Source organism: Brassica napus, chromosome C9, assembly GCF_020379485.1.
Source record: "Brassica napus cultivar Da-Ae chromosome C9, Da-Ae, whole genome shotgun sequence".
Taxonomy (NCBI): domain Eukaryota; kingdom Viridiplantae; phylum Streptophyta; class Magnoliopsida; order Brassicales; family Brassicaceae; genus Brassica; species Brassica napus.
The window spans coordinates 59,370,264-59,388,264 of record NC_063452.1 but is presented as its reverse complement, the minus strand read 5'-3'; the positions used below and the strand labels follow the sequence as shown (position 1 = coordinate 59,388,264).

The window sequence follows — 18,001 nt, the reverse complement described above, 5'->3', positions numbered from 1 at the left end:
GTTGTTTGTCAGATTAAACCTTATCGGAATTATTCTATAGAATATACTATTTTGGATTTTTTTTTTCAATTCTCTACTTTTTATAAAAAAAGATGTGCCATATTTTATATAATTGGTTTAGGAAAAATGCATATATTCAAAATTATCTTACACGCAGCTATATTTTCTTTATAGACTAGGTGTTAATCCGCGCTACGCGCGGAGCTATTTTGATTTTCAAATGTTAACTATATAGTTTTTTTTACATTGTATTACGAAGAACAACAAAATTCTGAATTGTATTTTTGTGTGAATATATATTTCCTTAGGAAAAAACTGAAAACTATACATTTTTCAGATAGATATTTAATATATTTTTTCATTTCTTATATCGTATATTTACTTATTATTTAGTTTTTCTTATATTGTAGGACATCTCTCTCAATTTTTTTTTTAAAGTTTTTGTCACAAAAATAACATTGAATAAGTAAAATGACCAAAATAGCCACTTTTTATTTTGAAAATTTTAATTTTAATTTTTTTTTTAATTTGAAATCCTATCCTCAAAACCCCACCCTTAACTCTAAACCCTAAATCTAGATTAGTTAACCCTACGGTATAAAAGTATTTTTACTCTTTAATAAAACTTCTTTTGGTCATTTTTCTTATTAATGCTATTTTGGGACAAAAACTTAAACTGACCATCTTAAGGAATTTCTCTGTATTGTATATTTTTTTATTCTAATTTTTTTGCTTTTATATCAAATGGTAAAATTACAATAGATATTTAATGAAATATTTCTATGTCTTATATTGTATATTTGCTTATTATTTATTTAACTATACATTTTCCATTTAACTATACATTTTTGAGATAGATGTATAATTTTTTTTATATGGTATATTTACTTACTATTTATCATTTATTATTTTGTATATTTACTTTTTCTAAATTTCTTGCTTTTATATCAATGATAATATTATGATATAAATTTAATGTAATATTTTTATTTTTTATATATTATATTTACTAATTATTTATTTTTTCTTATATTTTTACTTATTATAATATGTAACATTTGTATCTCTTATATTGCATATTTACGTACTATTTATTTCTTCATATATTGTATATATATGTACTTATAAAAGTATTTGTAAATAATAAAAATGTAAAAATATACATTTTCAGATAGATGCTTGATGTTAGTTTTTATTTCTTATATTGTATATTTACTTATTATTTATTTTTTCTTATATTGTATATTTACTTTTTTTTATTCTAATGTTATGATAGATGCTTAATGTAATATTTTTATTTCTTATACTTAATTATTGTTGTCAAAATAAATATACTTAATTATTATTTATTTTACTATACATTTTTCAGATTGATTTTTAATTTAGTTTTTTCAGTTATAATATTGTATATTTACTTATTGTGTATTTTTCCTTATATTGTATATTTATTAATTCTAATATTACGATTGATGTTTAATATAATATTTCTATTTGTTAAATTGTATATTTATTTATTATTCATTTTACTAAACATTTTTTTCAGAGAGATGTTTAATTTATTTTTTTAATTTCTTAATTGTATTTTACCTATTGTTTATTTTTTATATTGTATATTTATTTATTTTAATTTTCTTCCTTTTATACCAAATAATAGTATTATGATAGGGGTTTAATGTGATATTTATATTTCTTATATTGTACGTTTGTTTTACATATATTGTATACTTGTTTTACTTATGTTGTATATTTACTTATAAAATATTTGGAAATAAAAAAAATGTAAAACTATACATTTTTCAGATAGATGTTTAATGTAGTGTTTTTATTTCTTATATTGTATATTTACTTATCTAATTTTTTTTCTTTTATATCAAATTGTAATATTACGATAGATGTTTAAAGTAATATTTATATTTCTTATATTATATATTTACTTAATATTTATTTTATAATATATTTTTCCGATAGGTGTTTAATGTATTTTTTGTATTTATTATATTGTATATTTACTTATTATTTTTTTATGTTTTATACTTACTTATTGTAATATTATAATAAATTTTTAGTGTAATATTTTTATATTGTATATTCACTTATTATTTATTTAACTATATATTTTCATATATATGTTTAATTTACTTTTTCCATTTTATAAATTGTATATTTACTTATTCTAATTTTCTTGCTTTTATATCAAATGATAATATTATGATATATGTTTAATGCAATATTTTTATTTATTATATTGTATATTTACTTATTATTTATTTTTTCTTATATTGTATATTTAATTATTATTGTTTAATGTAATGTTTCTATTTCTTATATTGTTTATTTACTTATTATTTATTTTTTATTTTTTAAATAATAATGTCTCGTCTCATGTGAGAAGTTTTTTTCGCTGATGTGAATCCTATATGGAACCTCAAAATGTTTCTTTTATTAGTATCTATTTCTACTAATGTATATTTACTTATTGTGTATTGTTTCTTATATTGTATATTTACTTATTCTAATATTATGATAGATGTTTAATAAAATATTTCTATTTCTTAAAATTGTATATTTACTTATTATTTATTTTTTTGAACATTTTTTTTCACACAAATGTTTAATTTAGTTTTTAATTTCTTAATTGTATTTTACCTATTGTTTATTTTTTTTTATATCGTATATTTACTTATTTTGATTTTCTTGCTTTTATATCAAATGATAATATTATGATAGAGGTTTGAAGTAATATTTATATTTCTTATATTGTATGCTTGTTTGACTTATATTTTATATTTACTTACAAAATATCTGGAAATAATAAAAATGTAAAACTATACATTTTTTAGATAGATGTTTAATGTAGTTTTTTCATTTCTTATATTGTATATTTATTTATTTTATTGTATATTTACTTATCTAAATGTTTTGCTTTTATATCAAATTGTAATATTACGATAGATGTTTGATGTAATATTTCTATTACTTATATTGTATATTTACTTATCTAACTTTTTATTGTAATATACTTTTCAGATAGATGTTTAATGTATTTTTTGTATTTTTTATATTGTATATTTACTTATTCTTTATTTTTCTTATGTTTTGTATTTACTTATTGTAATATTATAATTAATGTTTAATGTAATATTTTTATATTGTATATTTACTTATAATTTATTTATCTATACATTTTTCAGATATATGTTTAATTTAGTTTTTTCCATTTTTTATATTGTATATTTACTTACTGTTTATCTTTTCTTATTTTGTATATTTGTTTATTCTAAATTTCTTGCTTTTATATCACTGATAATATTACGATATATATCTAATGTAATATTTTTATTTCTTATATACTATATTTACTTATTATTTATTTTTTCTTATATTTTATATCTATTTATCCTACTATTACGATAAATATTTAATATAATATTTCTATTTCTTATATTGTGTATTTAGTTATTATTTATTCTACTATACATTTTTCATATATATGTTTAATTTAGTTTTTATTTTTTAATTGTATATTTACTTATTAGTTTAATGCAATGTTTCTGTTTATTTATTTAAATATTATTTATTTTTCCTTATATTGCAAATTTACTTATTATTTATTTTCTATTTTCTAAATAATAATGCCACGTGTCATCTTTGTGGAGAATTTTTTTCGCTGATGTGGACACTCTACGGAGCCTCAAAAGGTTTCTTTTATTAGTATAGATTTATATCACTGATAATATTACGATATATATCTAATGTAATATTTTTATTTCTTATATACTATATTTACTTATTATTTATTATTTCTTATATTTTATATTTATTTATTCTAATATTACGATAAATATTTAATATGATATTTCTATTTCTTATATTGTGTATTTAGTTATTATTTATTCTATTATACATTTTTCATATATATGTTTAATTTAGTTTTTTTATTTCTTAATTGTATATTTACTTATAATTTATTTTCCTTATATTGTATATTTACTTATTAGTTTAATGCAATGTTTCTGTTTATTTATTTACATATTATTTATTTTTCCTTCTATTGGAAAGTTACTTATTATTTATTTTCTATTTTTTAAATAATAATGCCACGTGTCATCTTTCGAGAGAATTTTTTTCGCTGATGTAGACACTCTATAGAGCCTCAAAAGGTTACTTTTATTAGTATAGATTTATATCACTGATAATATTACGATATATATCTAATGTAATATTTTTATTTCTTATATACTCTATTTACTTATTATTTTTTTTTTATTTTATATTTATTTATTCTAATATTACGATAAATTTTTAATATAATATTTCTATTTCTTATATTGTGTATTTAATTATTATTTATTCTATTATACATTTTTCATATATATGTTTAATTTAGTTTTTTATTTCTTAATTGTACATTTACTTATAATTTATTTTTCTTATATTGTATATTTACTTATTAGTTTAATGCAATGTTTCTTTTTATTTATTTACATATTATTTATTTTTTCTTCTATTACAAATTTACTTATTATTTATTTTCTATTTTTTAAATAATAATGTCACGTGTCATCTTTCGGGAGAATTTTTTTCGCTGATGTGGACACTCTATGGAGCCTCAAAAGGTTCATTTTATTAGTATAGATTTTTTATTTTTATATCAATGATAATATTACGATATATATTTAATGTAATATTTTTATTTATTATATTGTATATTTACTTATTATTTATTTTTTCTTATATTGTATATTTATTTATTATTGTTTAATGTAATGTTTCTATTTCTTATATTGTTTATTTACTTATTATATATTTTTCCTTATATTGCAAATTTGCTTATTACTTATTTTCTATTTTTTAAATAATAATGCCACATGTCATATTTCGAGAGAATTTTTTTCGCTGATGTGGACGCTCTATGGAGCCTCAAAAGGTCCCTTTTATTAGTATAGATTAGTTGTAATAAAATTACCAATATTTCAATACCTATTAGCAAAGATATAAACATTTAAATTTTTATGCATATTTTAAATTATTATCTTAAACTTATTTTAATAAAATTACAAATATGCACTTTGTAGAATTTATACTTTTGTATAAAACATCTTATTGTGCTATCAAAAAAATTCATGTGACATTAAAGTAAACTAAAATAAGGAGAAAATACATATCTTTTGATTTTCCATAAACTTTTAAAATATATAATATAAGTAAAAATGAGAAACAACCACAAACCATTTAAAAAAAAGTATTCAAAATGAAAAGATATATCATATATCATATATTGTTTTACTGTATATATATCAATATCGGTTTGCAATTATTTTCAAGGTAATTTTTTTTTAATTGTTAGACTACGATAATCGTGCAAGAATTTTATATTTTATTTAAGAAAACTACTGTTTACAAAATATAAATGTTTTTAATCCTCTAACATAGTTTTCTGGTAAGTGTCGTATGGACTATGGAGTATGGACTATTGTGGAAAAGATGTCTTCAAAGTCTCGGTGAGAAAGGACTCTCCCAGGCACGGCTTTCGATGCAAGGAAGTAACGTCCCCAAGATTTGAAACTTCGACAACGACACATCAGTTGAGTACCGTAATTGGAAAGAAACCTCCAGTCCATTACGGTCTCTCCTTTGGAAGCCCTATTTCTTTTCCAGAAGTAGCGTCCTCCAAGATCTCGTTTTCTTTCAAATCTCAAACCACAAGCCCTCATTCCCATCAGAATCTTCAGATTTGGTTCATACTGGACAAGGGTGAGAACTACTAAAGGTGTTTTTGCAACAAATCTTTGCTACTCAGCAAGCGTCAACGACACTCACCTGCAAAAGCCATGGCTAAACGTTTCTCAACTGGGGAAAAAGGAAAGAGTCACCTAGCTGAAGATCAGGAAACTCGCATCAAAAGGATAAAGGCTCCTTATGTTGATAACTCAGCACTGATCAAGGAGAACGCCCTTACCCTCATAGGTAGGGATACAAACCCGCGGGAACAACGGATCTGGGCTTTACTCTCAGATTTACGTCTCAAATGGCATATTCAAGGAAAAGCAACAGGTTCAGATCTAGGAAATGGGTGCTTCCAATTCAGATTTGAGAGGGAAGAAGACTTGCAGAGAATTCTGGACAACAGACCTTACCAGTTTGACTACTGGATGGTTATTATCCAGCGATGGGAACCCATAATATCGGCTTCTTTCCCTTCACAAATCCCTTTTTGGATTCGTATCAAGGGGCTTCCTCTACACTTCTGGCTAGAAGACATGATCTGCAAAATAGGAAAGGATCTAGGAACGCTCCTAAACCATGAACTGACAAAGACAACGACAAGGGTTAAAGTTCTAGTAGATGGTCTCATGCCACTTACCAAAGAAGCCATCATAGAGTTCGATTCGGGGGAAGAAAGCCTGATCTACCTGGAGTATGAGAAGCTCGAGAATCAGTGCTCTGCCTGCTACTCCCTAACCCATCTGAAAAAAGACTGCACTGCTTATACCAGGAGAGACCAGGATGGGGCCCTCAAACAAAAGGAACAAATATTAGCTCAGAGAGAAGGAAGCTACTATACGGAAGAGACTACATTCCGCAGGAACAGACAGCTAACTTTAAACCAAAAGTACATAGAAGATGTACCTCTAACCAGTCGAGATGCACGAACAGAGACCAGAGGCAACCAACAAACTGGTGCTTTCCACGAAAGAGTCGACCGCTACGGCAACAGTTTTGGTGCGCGCGTGGCCACAAAGCAAACCAAGGTCCCCCCCACCAACAAGAATCATAGAGAAGCCAAACGAAGACTCCCACAACTGGAGAAGCAAGGCGCTGGAAAGAGTCCCTGAACCTCAAGTGTATAACTCGCCTCCCTACACTCAGAAAAGAGACTTAGAAAAAGAGAGATTTCTTCAAAGAAAAAACCCCTTCCCTCAGAAAGGTCTCAGTGAATGGAGAAAGAAGCCAACACCTCTACCTCTTGTGTTGAAGCCCATAGACGCTTCAGCTTCTGGTCAACCTCAAGACCCTAGCTACAAGATCACAGAGAACCAATCTCTTCAAGGATCACCAAGAAGGCAGGTGGAGGAACAAATCATTAAAGACCTAAATGAAGCTACTCTCATGTACCTTAGCTGCCCAGACCCCACGGAAGCGGCCGCCAGGAGACAAAGGGTACTAGCAGAAGATGCTAGAGGCCAAACGGAAGAAACGGCGGCAGGGATTTTGAGAATATGTGAGTCCTCTAGGGAGCATAGAGTAGATACCTCTCAGAATTCAAATGTCCAGGTGCCTTTATCTAAAGAACAAGTATTACAAGATCTCCAAGAGGTTACAAAACAATACCTCAGTTGTGTAGACCCGGTGGAAGCTGCTGCAAGAAGACAACGTGTTTTAGCGGGAGATGCAGAAGACTTAATGGAAAGAACGGCGGAGTCCATTTTAGCTGCCTCAGCAGATCAAAGACGTCCCCTATCTCCATGGGAGCGCGGAGTGAGATCAGAAAGCCCTCCTGGCATTGATTTTGATTTGGCTATGCAACCTTCAGATGTAGAAGTTACTCCCCCTCCGGTTACGAGAAGAGGTGAGCCAAACGACATTGGGGGCTTAGGCCTGATGACCCAAACAAACAACACCACAGAGGAGATCCAAGCTGGGAAACTCAAATCAGTCATTGTCAGTCCTAACGGGCTGTTGGAAGAAGGAAATGGTGAGTCAAGAGAAACTCTGGAAGTAGCATAAGATGAAGAAACTCTAAGAAACTTCCAAAAAAAGGCGAAGAACAAGATATCAAAGCAAACTAAAATGCGCTCACCAAGACTACTCTCGAATATTCTCAGAGGAGCAAGCTCTAAGAAGAGGAAGCTATCACAAATCCAACAATCTCCGGTAAATGACAGAAAGCGCATGACTGGAGCTTCTACTCTGAACCAGAAGACATCTGGAGCTGCTAGAGAAGGAGTCCGCTTGGCTAAAGATACTACACTTCCTGCAAGGAACCCTGCTATACAGTTAATCCCAGCTATTACAAAAAAGAAACAGGACAACAGAGCCTCACCAGCAAAGCAACAAGACGCTAATCAGAGGAATGAAAGAGCAGGACCATCAAGAAGGGAAACCACATATGCGACAAGAAAGTCCCCTTCCTCCCCAAGGAAGTCTCAGGATTTTCGGTCTCTTCCACTCCCGGCTCCTTAATCGTTCTGAGCTGGAACTGTTGTGGGCTGGGGAACCCCATAACAGTCCAGCGACTCAAGGAGCTTTGGAAGAAGAAGTCTCCTGATATTGTGTTCCTGATGGAAACAAAGAATCAAGAAGATATGGTTAAAAAAGAGCTCCCCTGGCTAAAAGATGAGAATAATTGCTTTGTTCCCCCCCATAGCCCAGGCGGTGGAGGTTTGGTTCTCAGCTGGAAGAAAGATATTGAACTTACAGTTCTATCTACGTCTAACAATTTCATAGACACGAGAATCACCTCCAAAGGAAAATCCTTTCTAGCAACTTTCACCTACGGAGAACCGGATCATACAAAGAGACAAGCGGTTTGGAATAATCTATCGTCACTTCATTCTAACCCTAAAGGCCCTTAGTTCTTAACCGGTGATTTCAATGAACTTATTGACAACAGTGAGAAAAGAGGAGGGCCAGAAAGGACAGAAGGTACCTTTGGAGCGTTCAGAACGTTTCTATCCGAAAATGACCTCTTTGATCTGAAACATTCTGGAAATGTCTTCTCCTGGAGAGGCAAAAGAGGGACACATCTTGTACGATGCCGCCTTGATAGGGCGCTGAGCAACCCTGAATGGATCGATCTCTTTCCCTCAAGCCGCTGTCAGTACCTAAAGTTCGAGGGATCTGACCACCGCCCCATTATCTCGTACCTCGACACGACGAAAAAGAAGGGTCACAATCTATTCCGCTACGACAGACGCCTAAAAGATAACAAAGAAATTAAAGAGCTAGTAGCGGAAGTCTGGGGTAAATGTGCTTACCTGGGAGTACAAGCAAGGCTGGCCCTTTGTCGCAAAGCCATCTGTAAGTGGTGCAAGTTATTCCACGAGAACAGTAGAAAGGTGATATAGGAGCTGCGAGAGGAGCTGGATGAGCAAATGTCCATGGATGTACCTGATGAAGAGAGAATCCAAAATATTAATAAGCTCCTCCTAAAAGCCTATCTCTCTGAGGAAGCCTACTGGAAACAAAGAAGTCGCCAACTCTGGCTGACCCTTGGAGACTCAAATTCAGGTTATTTTCACGCGGTAACAAAATCCAGGAAAGCAAAAAACAGACTAACGGTCTTGGAGAATGATCATGGTGTACCTTTTTTCGAGGAAGAACAGATCTCAGCCGTAGTTTGCGCCTACTATGACAAGCTCTTCACTGCAAACCAGATAGAAGAAAACAGTGTCACGGTCATACAAGCTCTGAAACCTTGTGTAACAGAGGAGTGGAATGAATCCCTTACCAGGGAACCGTCACCTACAGAAATAAAAGAGGCACTCTTTGCTATTCATGCAGATAAAGCACCAGGTCCTGACGGTTTCTCCGCTAGCTTCTTCCACTCAAACTGGGATACTATTGGCTCCTCAGTAATAAGAGAAATCCAGGACTTCTTCTCCTTCGGAATCTTGTCACCTACGTTGAATGAAACACATGTTAGATTGATTCCCAAGATTCACAGTGCAAAGAAAGTGGATGAGTATCGACCTATCGCTCTGTGTAATGTATATTACAAGATTATATCGAAGCTTCTCTCCCTACGGTTAAAGCTTGTCTTGAGCTCCATCATCTCGGAGAACCAATCTGCCTTTATCCCTAGACGTGCGATAACAGACAATGTGTTAATCACACATGAGGTGCTGCAATACCTAAAGACTTCACAAGCTCAGAAACAATGTGCTATGGCGGTCAAAAGCCTATGATAGAGTTGAATGGAACTTCCTCTCTCAAGTGATGATTCGCCTAGATTTTCATTCTAAATGGATCAACTGGATCATGCAATGTGTAACAACGGTATCGTACTCCTATCTAATAAATGATTCGGTATATGGAGCAGTAAGTCCTCACCGTGGAATTAGGCAAGGAGACCCCATCTCGCCTTATCTCTTCATCCTGTGTGGAGAAGTCTTATCGGGGCTCTGTAGAAAGGCAGAACTAGAAGGAGCTATGAGAGGTGTGCGAGTGGCAAGAGGAAGCCCCCGTGTAAACCATCTGATGTTTGCGGATGACACGATGATCTTCTGTACCTCATCACCGGAGAGTTGCCTCACCCTGATCCAAATTCTGCAAGATTATGAAAAAGTACCGGGTCAGAAAGTTAACATCTCTAAATCATCAATCACCTTTTCCGTAAAGACTCCTGAGGAAACTAAGACAAAATCAAAAGATCTGTTGGGAATTCAGAAGGAAGGAGGAGTAGGTAAATACCTAGGCCTTCCTGAGCACTTTGGGAGAAAGAAAAGAGACCTGTTTACCTCAATTGTAGATAGGATCAGACAGCGAGCCTCAAACTGGTCCACAAGGTTCCTCTCCCGCGCAGGAAAGATCACCATGCTCAAGGCAGTTCTCACAGCTATACCCACATACGCAATGTCTTGCTTCCAACTCCCACAAAGCCTCTGCAATAGAATACAGTCTGCGCTCACGAGGTTTTGGTGGGATAAATCCCCCGACAAGAAAAGTATGTGCTGGTTAGCATGGGAGAAGCTAACAAAACCCAAAGCATCAGGCGGTCTAGGTCTAAGAGATATTCAAATCTTTAACCAAGCTCTTTTGGCAAAGATTGCATGGAGAATATTAATGTCTCCAAGCTGCTTATTAGCTAGGGTACTTACTGGGAAATACTGTCACAAGAGGAGCTTTCTCGATGCTCAAACCCCAGTTGTCTGCTCCCATGGATGGAGAAGTATTCTCTATGGCAGAGACCTCCTCCAAGAGCACCTGGGAAAGACAATTGGCAATGGTCATACTACAAAAATTTGGAAGGACGCATGGATCTCTCTCAACGCTCAGACAAAGCCATTTGGTCCAATCCATGAATCAAATTTGGATCTTCGAGTCTCTGATCTTCTCACAGATAACCTCCAGTGGAACAAAGAGAGAATAGAGAAACTCTTACCAGACTTCAAGGAGCAGATACAATACATAAGACCAAGCAAGGAAGGGGCAGAAGATATTTTTGTCTGGCTCCCCCTTGATTCAGGAATCTATTCAACGAAGTCAGAATATAATTTAAAAGCCCAGACCATGCCATCCCTTAGTCCTCAAGCAACAGCTTCGCAACCCTCCCCTGACCTGGATTTCAATTGGATAAAAGACTTTTGGTCTTCCAAAACAGCACCAAAACTCAAATTATTCTTGTGGTCGTGTGCTCAAGGAGCATTACCGTTAGGGAGTGAACTACAGCGACGAGGTATGAACTCTACAGCTCTATGTCCCCGATGTAAGAAAGTAGAAACAGCAATGCACGTCTTCTTTCAATGCCCTTTTGCCAAAGAAGTATGGCGTTTTATCCCCCTCAAATCACCAATTCGCATTGAGGAGGAGGCAGATTTCAAAACGTTGATGGTGAAAGCCAGAGAGATGATCTGCCTCCCACCTACAGGGATTAGAGCTCCAGTTCTCCCATGGATCTGCTGGTACCTGTGGTTGACAAGAAACATATTAATTTTTGAAGACAAGCCCCCAGACAAAACCACACAATCTGTTGTTTCGTAGATGCAGCTTGGGAGGCGTCATCAAAGCGAGCAGGTACTGCTTGGCGATTCACTAATGAACAATTGGGCTTCTTCTCGTCAGGCACATGCATCATCGACAACGTTAGCTCTCCTCTCATGGCCGAATCACTGGCTCTCCGTAAAGGAATCACAGAAGCAATGAAACTGGAACTCCCCTCGGTCGCGTTCCTCTCCGATTGCGCAACGCTCATCAGAGCAATCTCTATCCCGAATCAGCTTAAGGAAATCTATGGTGTGCTCCAGGACATCAAGAGTCTCTCTCCAGCTTCGATTCTATCACCTTCAATCACATCTCCCGTTCCCAGAACAGCGATGCTGATTTTTTAGCTAAGCAGGCCCTTAAAGTCCATGTTTTATCTCTTTGTTTACCTATGGACAAGCCCATCTGGGTCCTGAACCTTTATGTTTTCTGCTCTTTCGAATTTCTTTATAAAATATCCAGTTGTTCAGAAAAAAAAGAACTATTGTGGAGATGGAGGACATTAAAGACATTCTTCGCCTTATTGAAGAAAAAAAAACATAGCATAAAAATAGAGGATACTATAATTGTGAAACTGCATCTTTACAACGACATTGTCGCCGTTTTAGCAAAACTTTCGCAAACGGCTCACCTTTTTTCCCTCTTCTACTATCTAGTCGTCATACTCCTATGTACTTCATAACAAGACACCTTACTTCTTCAGACATATTATTCGATGTGAAAGATACAAATATAAACTCTTGGGACCATGTGTGTCTAGCTCAACAAACAAAAGAGTATCTAACACTTTATGAAAAGAGTAGTTCCTCTATCACAACACTTGTGTGGTATAACCACCGGTCATAGTTATTCATTTTTCTAATAATGTCATTCCCAATAAGATCCTCTTATACAAACCATGCACCTATTAACTAGTGTCTTAACTCTTCTCGTTCTTGACCGTTGCATGGCTAATAAACTCTTCCAAACCAATAACAGAAGAGCCATTAACTCCATCATCCATCGCTCTCCTCACTAACTCCTTCACCTCTTTAGCCTTTCTCCTAACCTCTCTCCCTACTTCACTCTCCTCCGTCACCAGCTTGATCTTAGAAACAATCTCATCACATTTGATATCACATATCTTCCCACGCGCCAGCTCAACCGATACACCAACATGTTTCTCCATCAATATCGAATTGAAGAACTGCTCCCCCGCCATAGGCCATCCTAGCAATGGCACGCCGTAGCTAAGCGACTCGAGTATCGAGTTCCAACCACAATGACTCAAAAACACACATGTTGCCTTGTGTGACAATATATCAACCTGTGGCGCCCATTTCTTCACAATCACTCCTCTTCTTGATTTCTTGATTCTTTCTTCAAACCCTTCCGGTAAATACTCTTTCACATCAAAGTCTTTATTAGCCTCCACGCCCATTGGTGGTCGCACCACCCATATGAAGTTCTTCTCGCTACTCTCTAACGCCATAGCCAGCTCCAGCATGTGAGTTTGAGAAATAGAGTTCATCGAACCAAAACACACGTAGACAACCGAATGGTCCGGTTTTGAGTCGAGCCATGCCTTCACACCTTCCTCTGTCGACCTCGAGCCAGCATCGGGTAAAACCGGTCCGACCGGCCAAACCGGTTTACCACCGGTTATTTTACGAAAATAAGACAAACCGATGTGATCAATTTCCTCAACCGTATTGAACAAGAATCCATCGAAATCAGACCATCCTGGCAGATTTTTCTTCATGAAAACCGACCAGTCATCGGTTCCGTCAGCTTCTAACATGAAGTAGTTCAACTGAGTCTTCTCAATCTCCCCTGCTTCTTGGAAATCATGTAATAGAAACTGATCTTGTTCGGTTTCTTTGTGCGGCAAGTGAAGCCATATGGATCTATAACAACCTAACCCAAAAGCACCAGAAGCGCTAAAGATAAACGAAGAAACACCGACCTCTTTGCAAACCTCACCGATCCATCCCAAGAAGAAATCACCGATCACCACAACATCATCTCCTTCTTTCAAGATCCTAGTGATCAAGTCTCGAAAGGGCTCACGGAGGGATCTTGAAGCTTCGAGGAGGCTGATGACGAGAGAGTAAGGGAGAGAGTCGAAATTCTCGGCGTCGTGAGGGAGGCCGTGGTCGGAGCTGTTGAAAGGCAACTCGATGAGTTTTATGGAGGAGTCAGGAGGAAGTTTGGAACGTAGTTTGGGCATGTTCAAAGGAGTGTTGACAAGAGAGAGGATGAGGTTGTCTTCTCTGTTCTTGTTCTTGATCATCTTCTCTAAACGAAGGGCTAAAGAAACAAAAGGGATGATATGGCCTTGTGCCATGAAAGGAAACATGACAATATTCAGACTTTTAGGTTTAGCGTCTGCCATCTCCGTGTTGAGGAAAAGCTTTTGAGATTCAGACAAGAAGATGGGCGTTACGGTCTGAACTCTATGAATAGAAAGAGAAAAGAGTCTTAAAGACTTGGGGGAAGTTTAGCCCATTCACTTTTGGTTCTCTTCTCCCATTAGTCTATTTATTTTTTTCACGAATTAATGGTGTAAAAGTGACGTTGGCGTCTTTAGATTTTTCACTAACTTTTTCAGTTATATTTTCCACATTTCAAGGTCAGGATTTTTGTCTTATTTTATTGGAAACGTAATAAATTTTTCAAATGTTAGTGCATTAGATACGGAAAAAAATCACAGAAAGTTGATCCTGATTTGCCATTAGTTTTTTTTTCTTTGAGACAGACTTTTGGTAATAGTTACTGAATGTTTTATTGAAATTTAGAGTTGAAGAACATTGTCTTGACCAGAAAAAAGTTGAACAACATTGTTGACTTAGACCACCCTCGGCCCCAAGATACTGATAATGCGTTTTTTAACCATAAAATAATATTAAGTTGAGAAGTTTTTATGAAATAACTATAACCACTTATTAGAAACTGACAAAAGGCAAGTGGAGTTTTAAAGGGTATCTTGTTTGATATGGTCTCTTTCCACTTTTAACTACTACTGATTTTGATTTTATTTTCAGATACTCTTACTGGAAGGTTCTTAAAATGAGGATTTTAACAAAATATAAGAATCTGTCTCTTAAATTTTAACTAAAAAAACTGAAAACCGGTTCTTAAATAAGAGTTTTAAGAGACGGTTCTTAACTTTTTTAGCTAAAAATTAAAAGACGAGTTCTTATATTCCGCTAAAAACCCTAAGGTAAGAACCTCCCAATAACTCGTAAGACCTGTGCATGGAGGTGCTCTTCTGCCCCAATAACAAGATGCCAACTCATAATGTTTATGGACTTGTACTAGTCTATAGATTACAAGAGCTTCCTAATCATAAATTTAATGGGCCAACACACAAAAACATGGTGTCAACAAAAAGGTTATGGGCCTTCGATCTGGTACTTTTGGCCCATATTGTATGTCTTTTCAACTCCTGTGTCTATCTTTTTCAGCCGCAGCTTTCCCCCCAGTTTCCTCCTAACCTTTTGTTTCCACAACGTTGACTTTTGAAAAATCTGACTCATAAAAGATTAAGAAGAAACGCAATAAATAAAAGCTACATAAAAATTACAGTGTGTGACACTCTTCACCCTAATGACTTGTACCTGCAAAGAACCTTACATCTTAAAACCCTATCTTGTATATAAAACCCTGGCATCACCATAACCTTAACCCGCCCTTGTCCACGTGACGCTGACGATCTCTGTATCCTCTCTCGATCTCCTCCACCCATATCTTCCATATAACTCGACTCAAACACTCTGTTCTCTTCCACCCTCAAGATCCCTAACGCTGGCCTAAACGAGAAGGCAAGCAAATGAAGCAACCACACACATTTCGCAGCTACAAAGAACGCTTGAAGCATTTCTTCAGACCAGGGTCTCGTCCACTTCAACGTTGTAATGATCAAACTCATCTTCTCGTCGCAGAAACTACTAAACTCCTCGCTGTAGTATTTTGTGCCCTTTTTCAAGACCTCGTTCCAGCTCAAGTTTCTCAAGGAAGCAAACGATGAGAATTTAGCTTGACGTTCTTGTTCTGGATCGAGTAGTTTGGGCTTACCGTTCTTCTGGAAGACGCAGTTCTCGAAGTCTTGGTATATTGTTTGGCTTATGATGGATTCCAAGTGGGACTGAATGATCTTGGAGTACTTTGAGGTGAATGATAAGTTGTATGGTTGAAGGAGAGTGTTGATGTTGCTCATTAGAGTCGTGTCTTCTTCGTCTATCTCTGTGACTAATGTTTTCAAGAACTGCTTTATCGATAATCTTGATTCGGATACGATCTGCAAGAACCCTTCAACCATCACCTCTTCACTCATTGGCATCTCTGAGTTCGTCTTCTTCACTGCCTTGTTACTATTCTCTTGTGAGACTACTTCTGTTGCTTGTCTCAAAGCTTTCTTTAAACCGTCACAGTAACTTTCCAAGTACTGAAGCTTCTCGCTGAACTCTCCCAACGAAGATTTCATCTCTTCAACTTGAGTTAACGCAGCGTCTCTGCTTCTGTTTGCTTCCATCAACTCTCTCTTCAGCTTCTCGCCACCAGAAGAACCAGAGTCTTTCAACACCTCATGAGAAACCTCTTCTGATCTCTCGGTTCTACTAGGAGAGTTAAAGATTGAGTTACTACTCTTTTGCTTCCTCTTTAACTTGGGGAACAACCAAGACATCACTCTACCTCCACGGTTCCTTGTCTGAGAAGCAACAACAACGGAGTGAGAATCCGTCAAGGGCACAACAAGATTAGAGCTCTTCAAGCTCTTGGTATCAAAACCTCTTTGTTTGTACTCATTGCAAGAAGAGACCGATCTAAAATCAACCGAGCCACCACAGTTACTTCTACCGGTTGTGTAAAAATGTAACGGTGGGGATCTAAGAGCGTCCGACATGGTGTAAACATGGGAATCTTGCTGAGGGGTTAAAGTCTTTCTTGAAGTTGAGGTTTTGTGAGAATCAGAGTGATACGTGTGTCTCAAGTCTTGTTCTTCATCTCCTTCTACTAAACCAACACCAGATTCATCCCAAGTTTCAGATAGTGTGAGATTCTTGTGATGAAATGCAGATACAGGCTCATCTTCATAGCTCTGTGTCAAAACCAAGGAGATAAGTTGGAAGAGAAAATTGTGTAAAGTGGAAAAAACACAGTAACTTGTGTCCAAACTCAATACAGTGTGACAGCTAAAGGACAAAACAAGAATAACAATGGTTCTATTCTACCAAATCCAAGTCTTTTACTGTTTGTCTTTTAATACTTCACAGTAATTTAAATTATTAAATGTATTATTAACCGAATAATATATGAATAAATTAAGAAATCTAATTCTCTCCTAATTCTTAAAATAAACCAAAATTAGCGAGCCTAAACCGGATTAAATCAATAAATCTCGGGCTCGATGATAATTTTCAAAAAATGTGTTTAAAATGCTAACAAACTCAAATTCCCATACATAATGTCGAAAGCAATCAAGTAAAGAGATGCGAAAAAGTGAAGCAAAAACACATCATGGAACCCGACAAGAAAGATGATGAGAAAAAGATAAGGAGAGAGAGAGTTTACAGGAGTGAAAACAGGATAGTCATGAGCAGAGAGGTTGGGGAGAGGACGAGAAGCTGGAGAAGATGAAGAAGGGATTCTGATACTGTAAGTGGAGGAAGGGCTTGACTTCTGCATAAGACCAGCTTGAAGTGCCCTGATCTTCACACTGTTTGCTATGGCTTCTTCTTTTTCTCTTCCCTTCATTTTTGTTTCAGAAGAAGCCATGGAAGAAGAAGATTAGAGAGAGAGAAAGAAGAAAGAAAGAAGAGAGGCTGTGAATGCGATAGTGCGAGAGGAAAGGGTATGTGTGATGAGGATGATGTCTGCGTGTGAGAGAGAGAGAAGAGAAAGAGAGAGAGAGAGTTAAAATCCAAGGAATGTTCTGTCTCCCTTCTCTAAAAAGGACTTGATAAAAAAAGCGCATGTGAAGGGCAGAGTTAAAATTTTACGAAAATACCCCTTGTTTTCTTTTAAGTTTAACAATTAAAAATCAATATCTTTTTTTCTTTCTTTAGAACCAACTAATTAAAATTTATTTGGTATAAATTACTAAATTTATTCCCTCTCAAGCTTCTGGATAAAAATAATTTTATGATTCATTAAATAAAAATAAATGAATTAGCTATATATTTTTCTTTAATTTTATAAATTATAAATGCAAATATTCTTCTAAAAGCTTTATTTGAGAGCATTCACCATATAACATTTGGAGAGCATTAGTATTTAGTAAATGTTTTTCTAAATCTTTTTATAATAAATGTTAGAT

At 34.7% G+C, this 18,001-nt stretch overlaps 2 protein-coding genes across 3 annotated transcripts; both read right to left on the bottom strand.

Moving 5' to 3' along the window:
• Positions 1–12,394: 12,394 nt before the first annotated feature.
• On the bottom strand, positions 12,395–14,210 carry LOC106372337 (UDP-glycosyltransferase 92A1). Its single transcript, XM_013812530.3, has one exon. The coding sequence runs from the start codon at positions 14,075–14,077 to the stop codon at positions 12,623–12,625; it is 1,455 nt and encodes a 484-aa protein (XP_013667984.2). The 5' UTR covers positions 14,078–14,210; the 3' UTR covers positions 12,395–12,622.
• Positions 14,211–14,920: 710 nt separating this feature from the next.
• Positions 14,921–17,637, bottom strand: LOC106372335 (IRK-interacting protein). 2 transcript variants are annotated; one of them, XM_022709099.2, is made up of 3 exons: positions 17,257–17,637; positions 15,303–16,783; positions 14,921–15,212 (listed from the first exon to the last, which is right to left on the bottom strand). In XM_022709099.2, the coding sequence occupies exons 1-3, from the start codon at positions 17,458–17,460 to the stop codon at positions 15,146–15,148; spliced, it is 1,752 nt and encodes a 583-aa protein (XP_022564820.1). In that variant the 5' UTR covers positions 17,461–17,637; the 3' UTR covers positions 14,921–15,145. The 2 variants fall into 2 exon arrangements, with proteins under 2 accessions (XP_022564820.1, XP_013667981.1); XM_013812527.3 differs by having other exon boundaries at positions 15,202–16,783; positions 17,257–17,636.
• Between the last annotated feature and the right edge of the window lie 364 nt (positions 17,638–18,001).

Excerpts from the sequence above, each read along its gene's own strand:
- LOC106372337 (XM_013812530.3), bottom strand. The coding sequence starts at position 14,077 with ATGGCAGACGCTAAACCTAAAAGTCTGAATATTGTCATGTTTCCTTTC.
- LOC106372335 (XM_022709099.2), bottom strand. The coding sequence starts at position 17,460 with ATGGCTTCTTCTGAAACAAAAATGAAGGGAAGAGAAAAAGAAGAAGCC. Across the intron at positions 16,784-17,256 it reads ACTATCCTGTTTTCACTCCT|AGCTATGAAGATGAGCCTGT; the intron begins GTAAACTCTCTC and ends GTTTTGACACAG. Across the intron at positions 15,213-15,302 it reads AGATGTAAGGTTCTTTGCAG|ATTTTTCAAAAGTCAACGTT; the intron begins GTACAAGTCATT and ends TTTATGAGTCAG.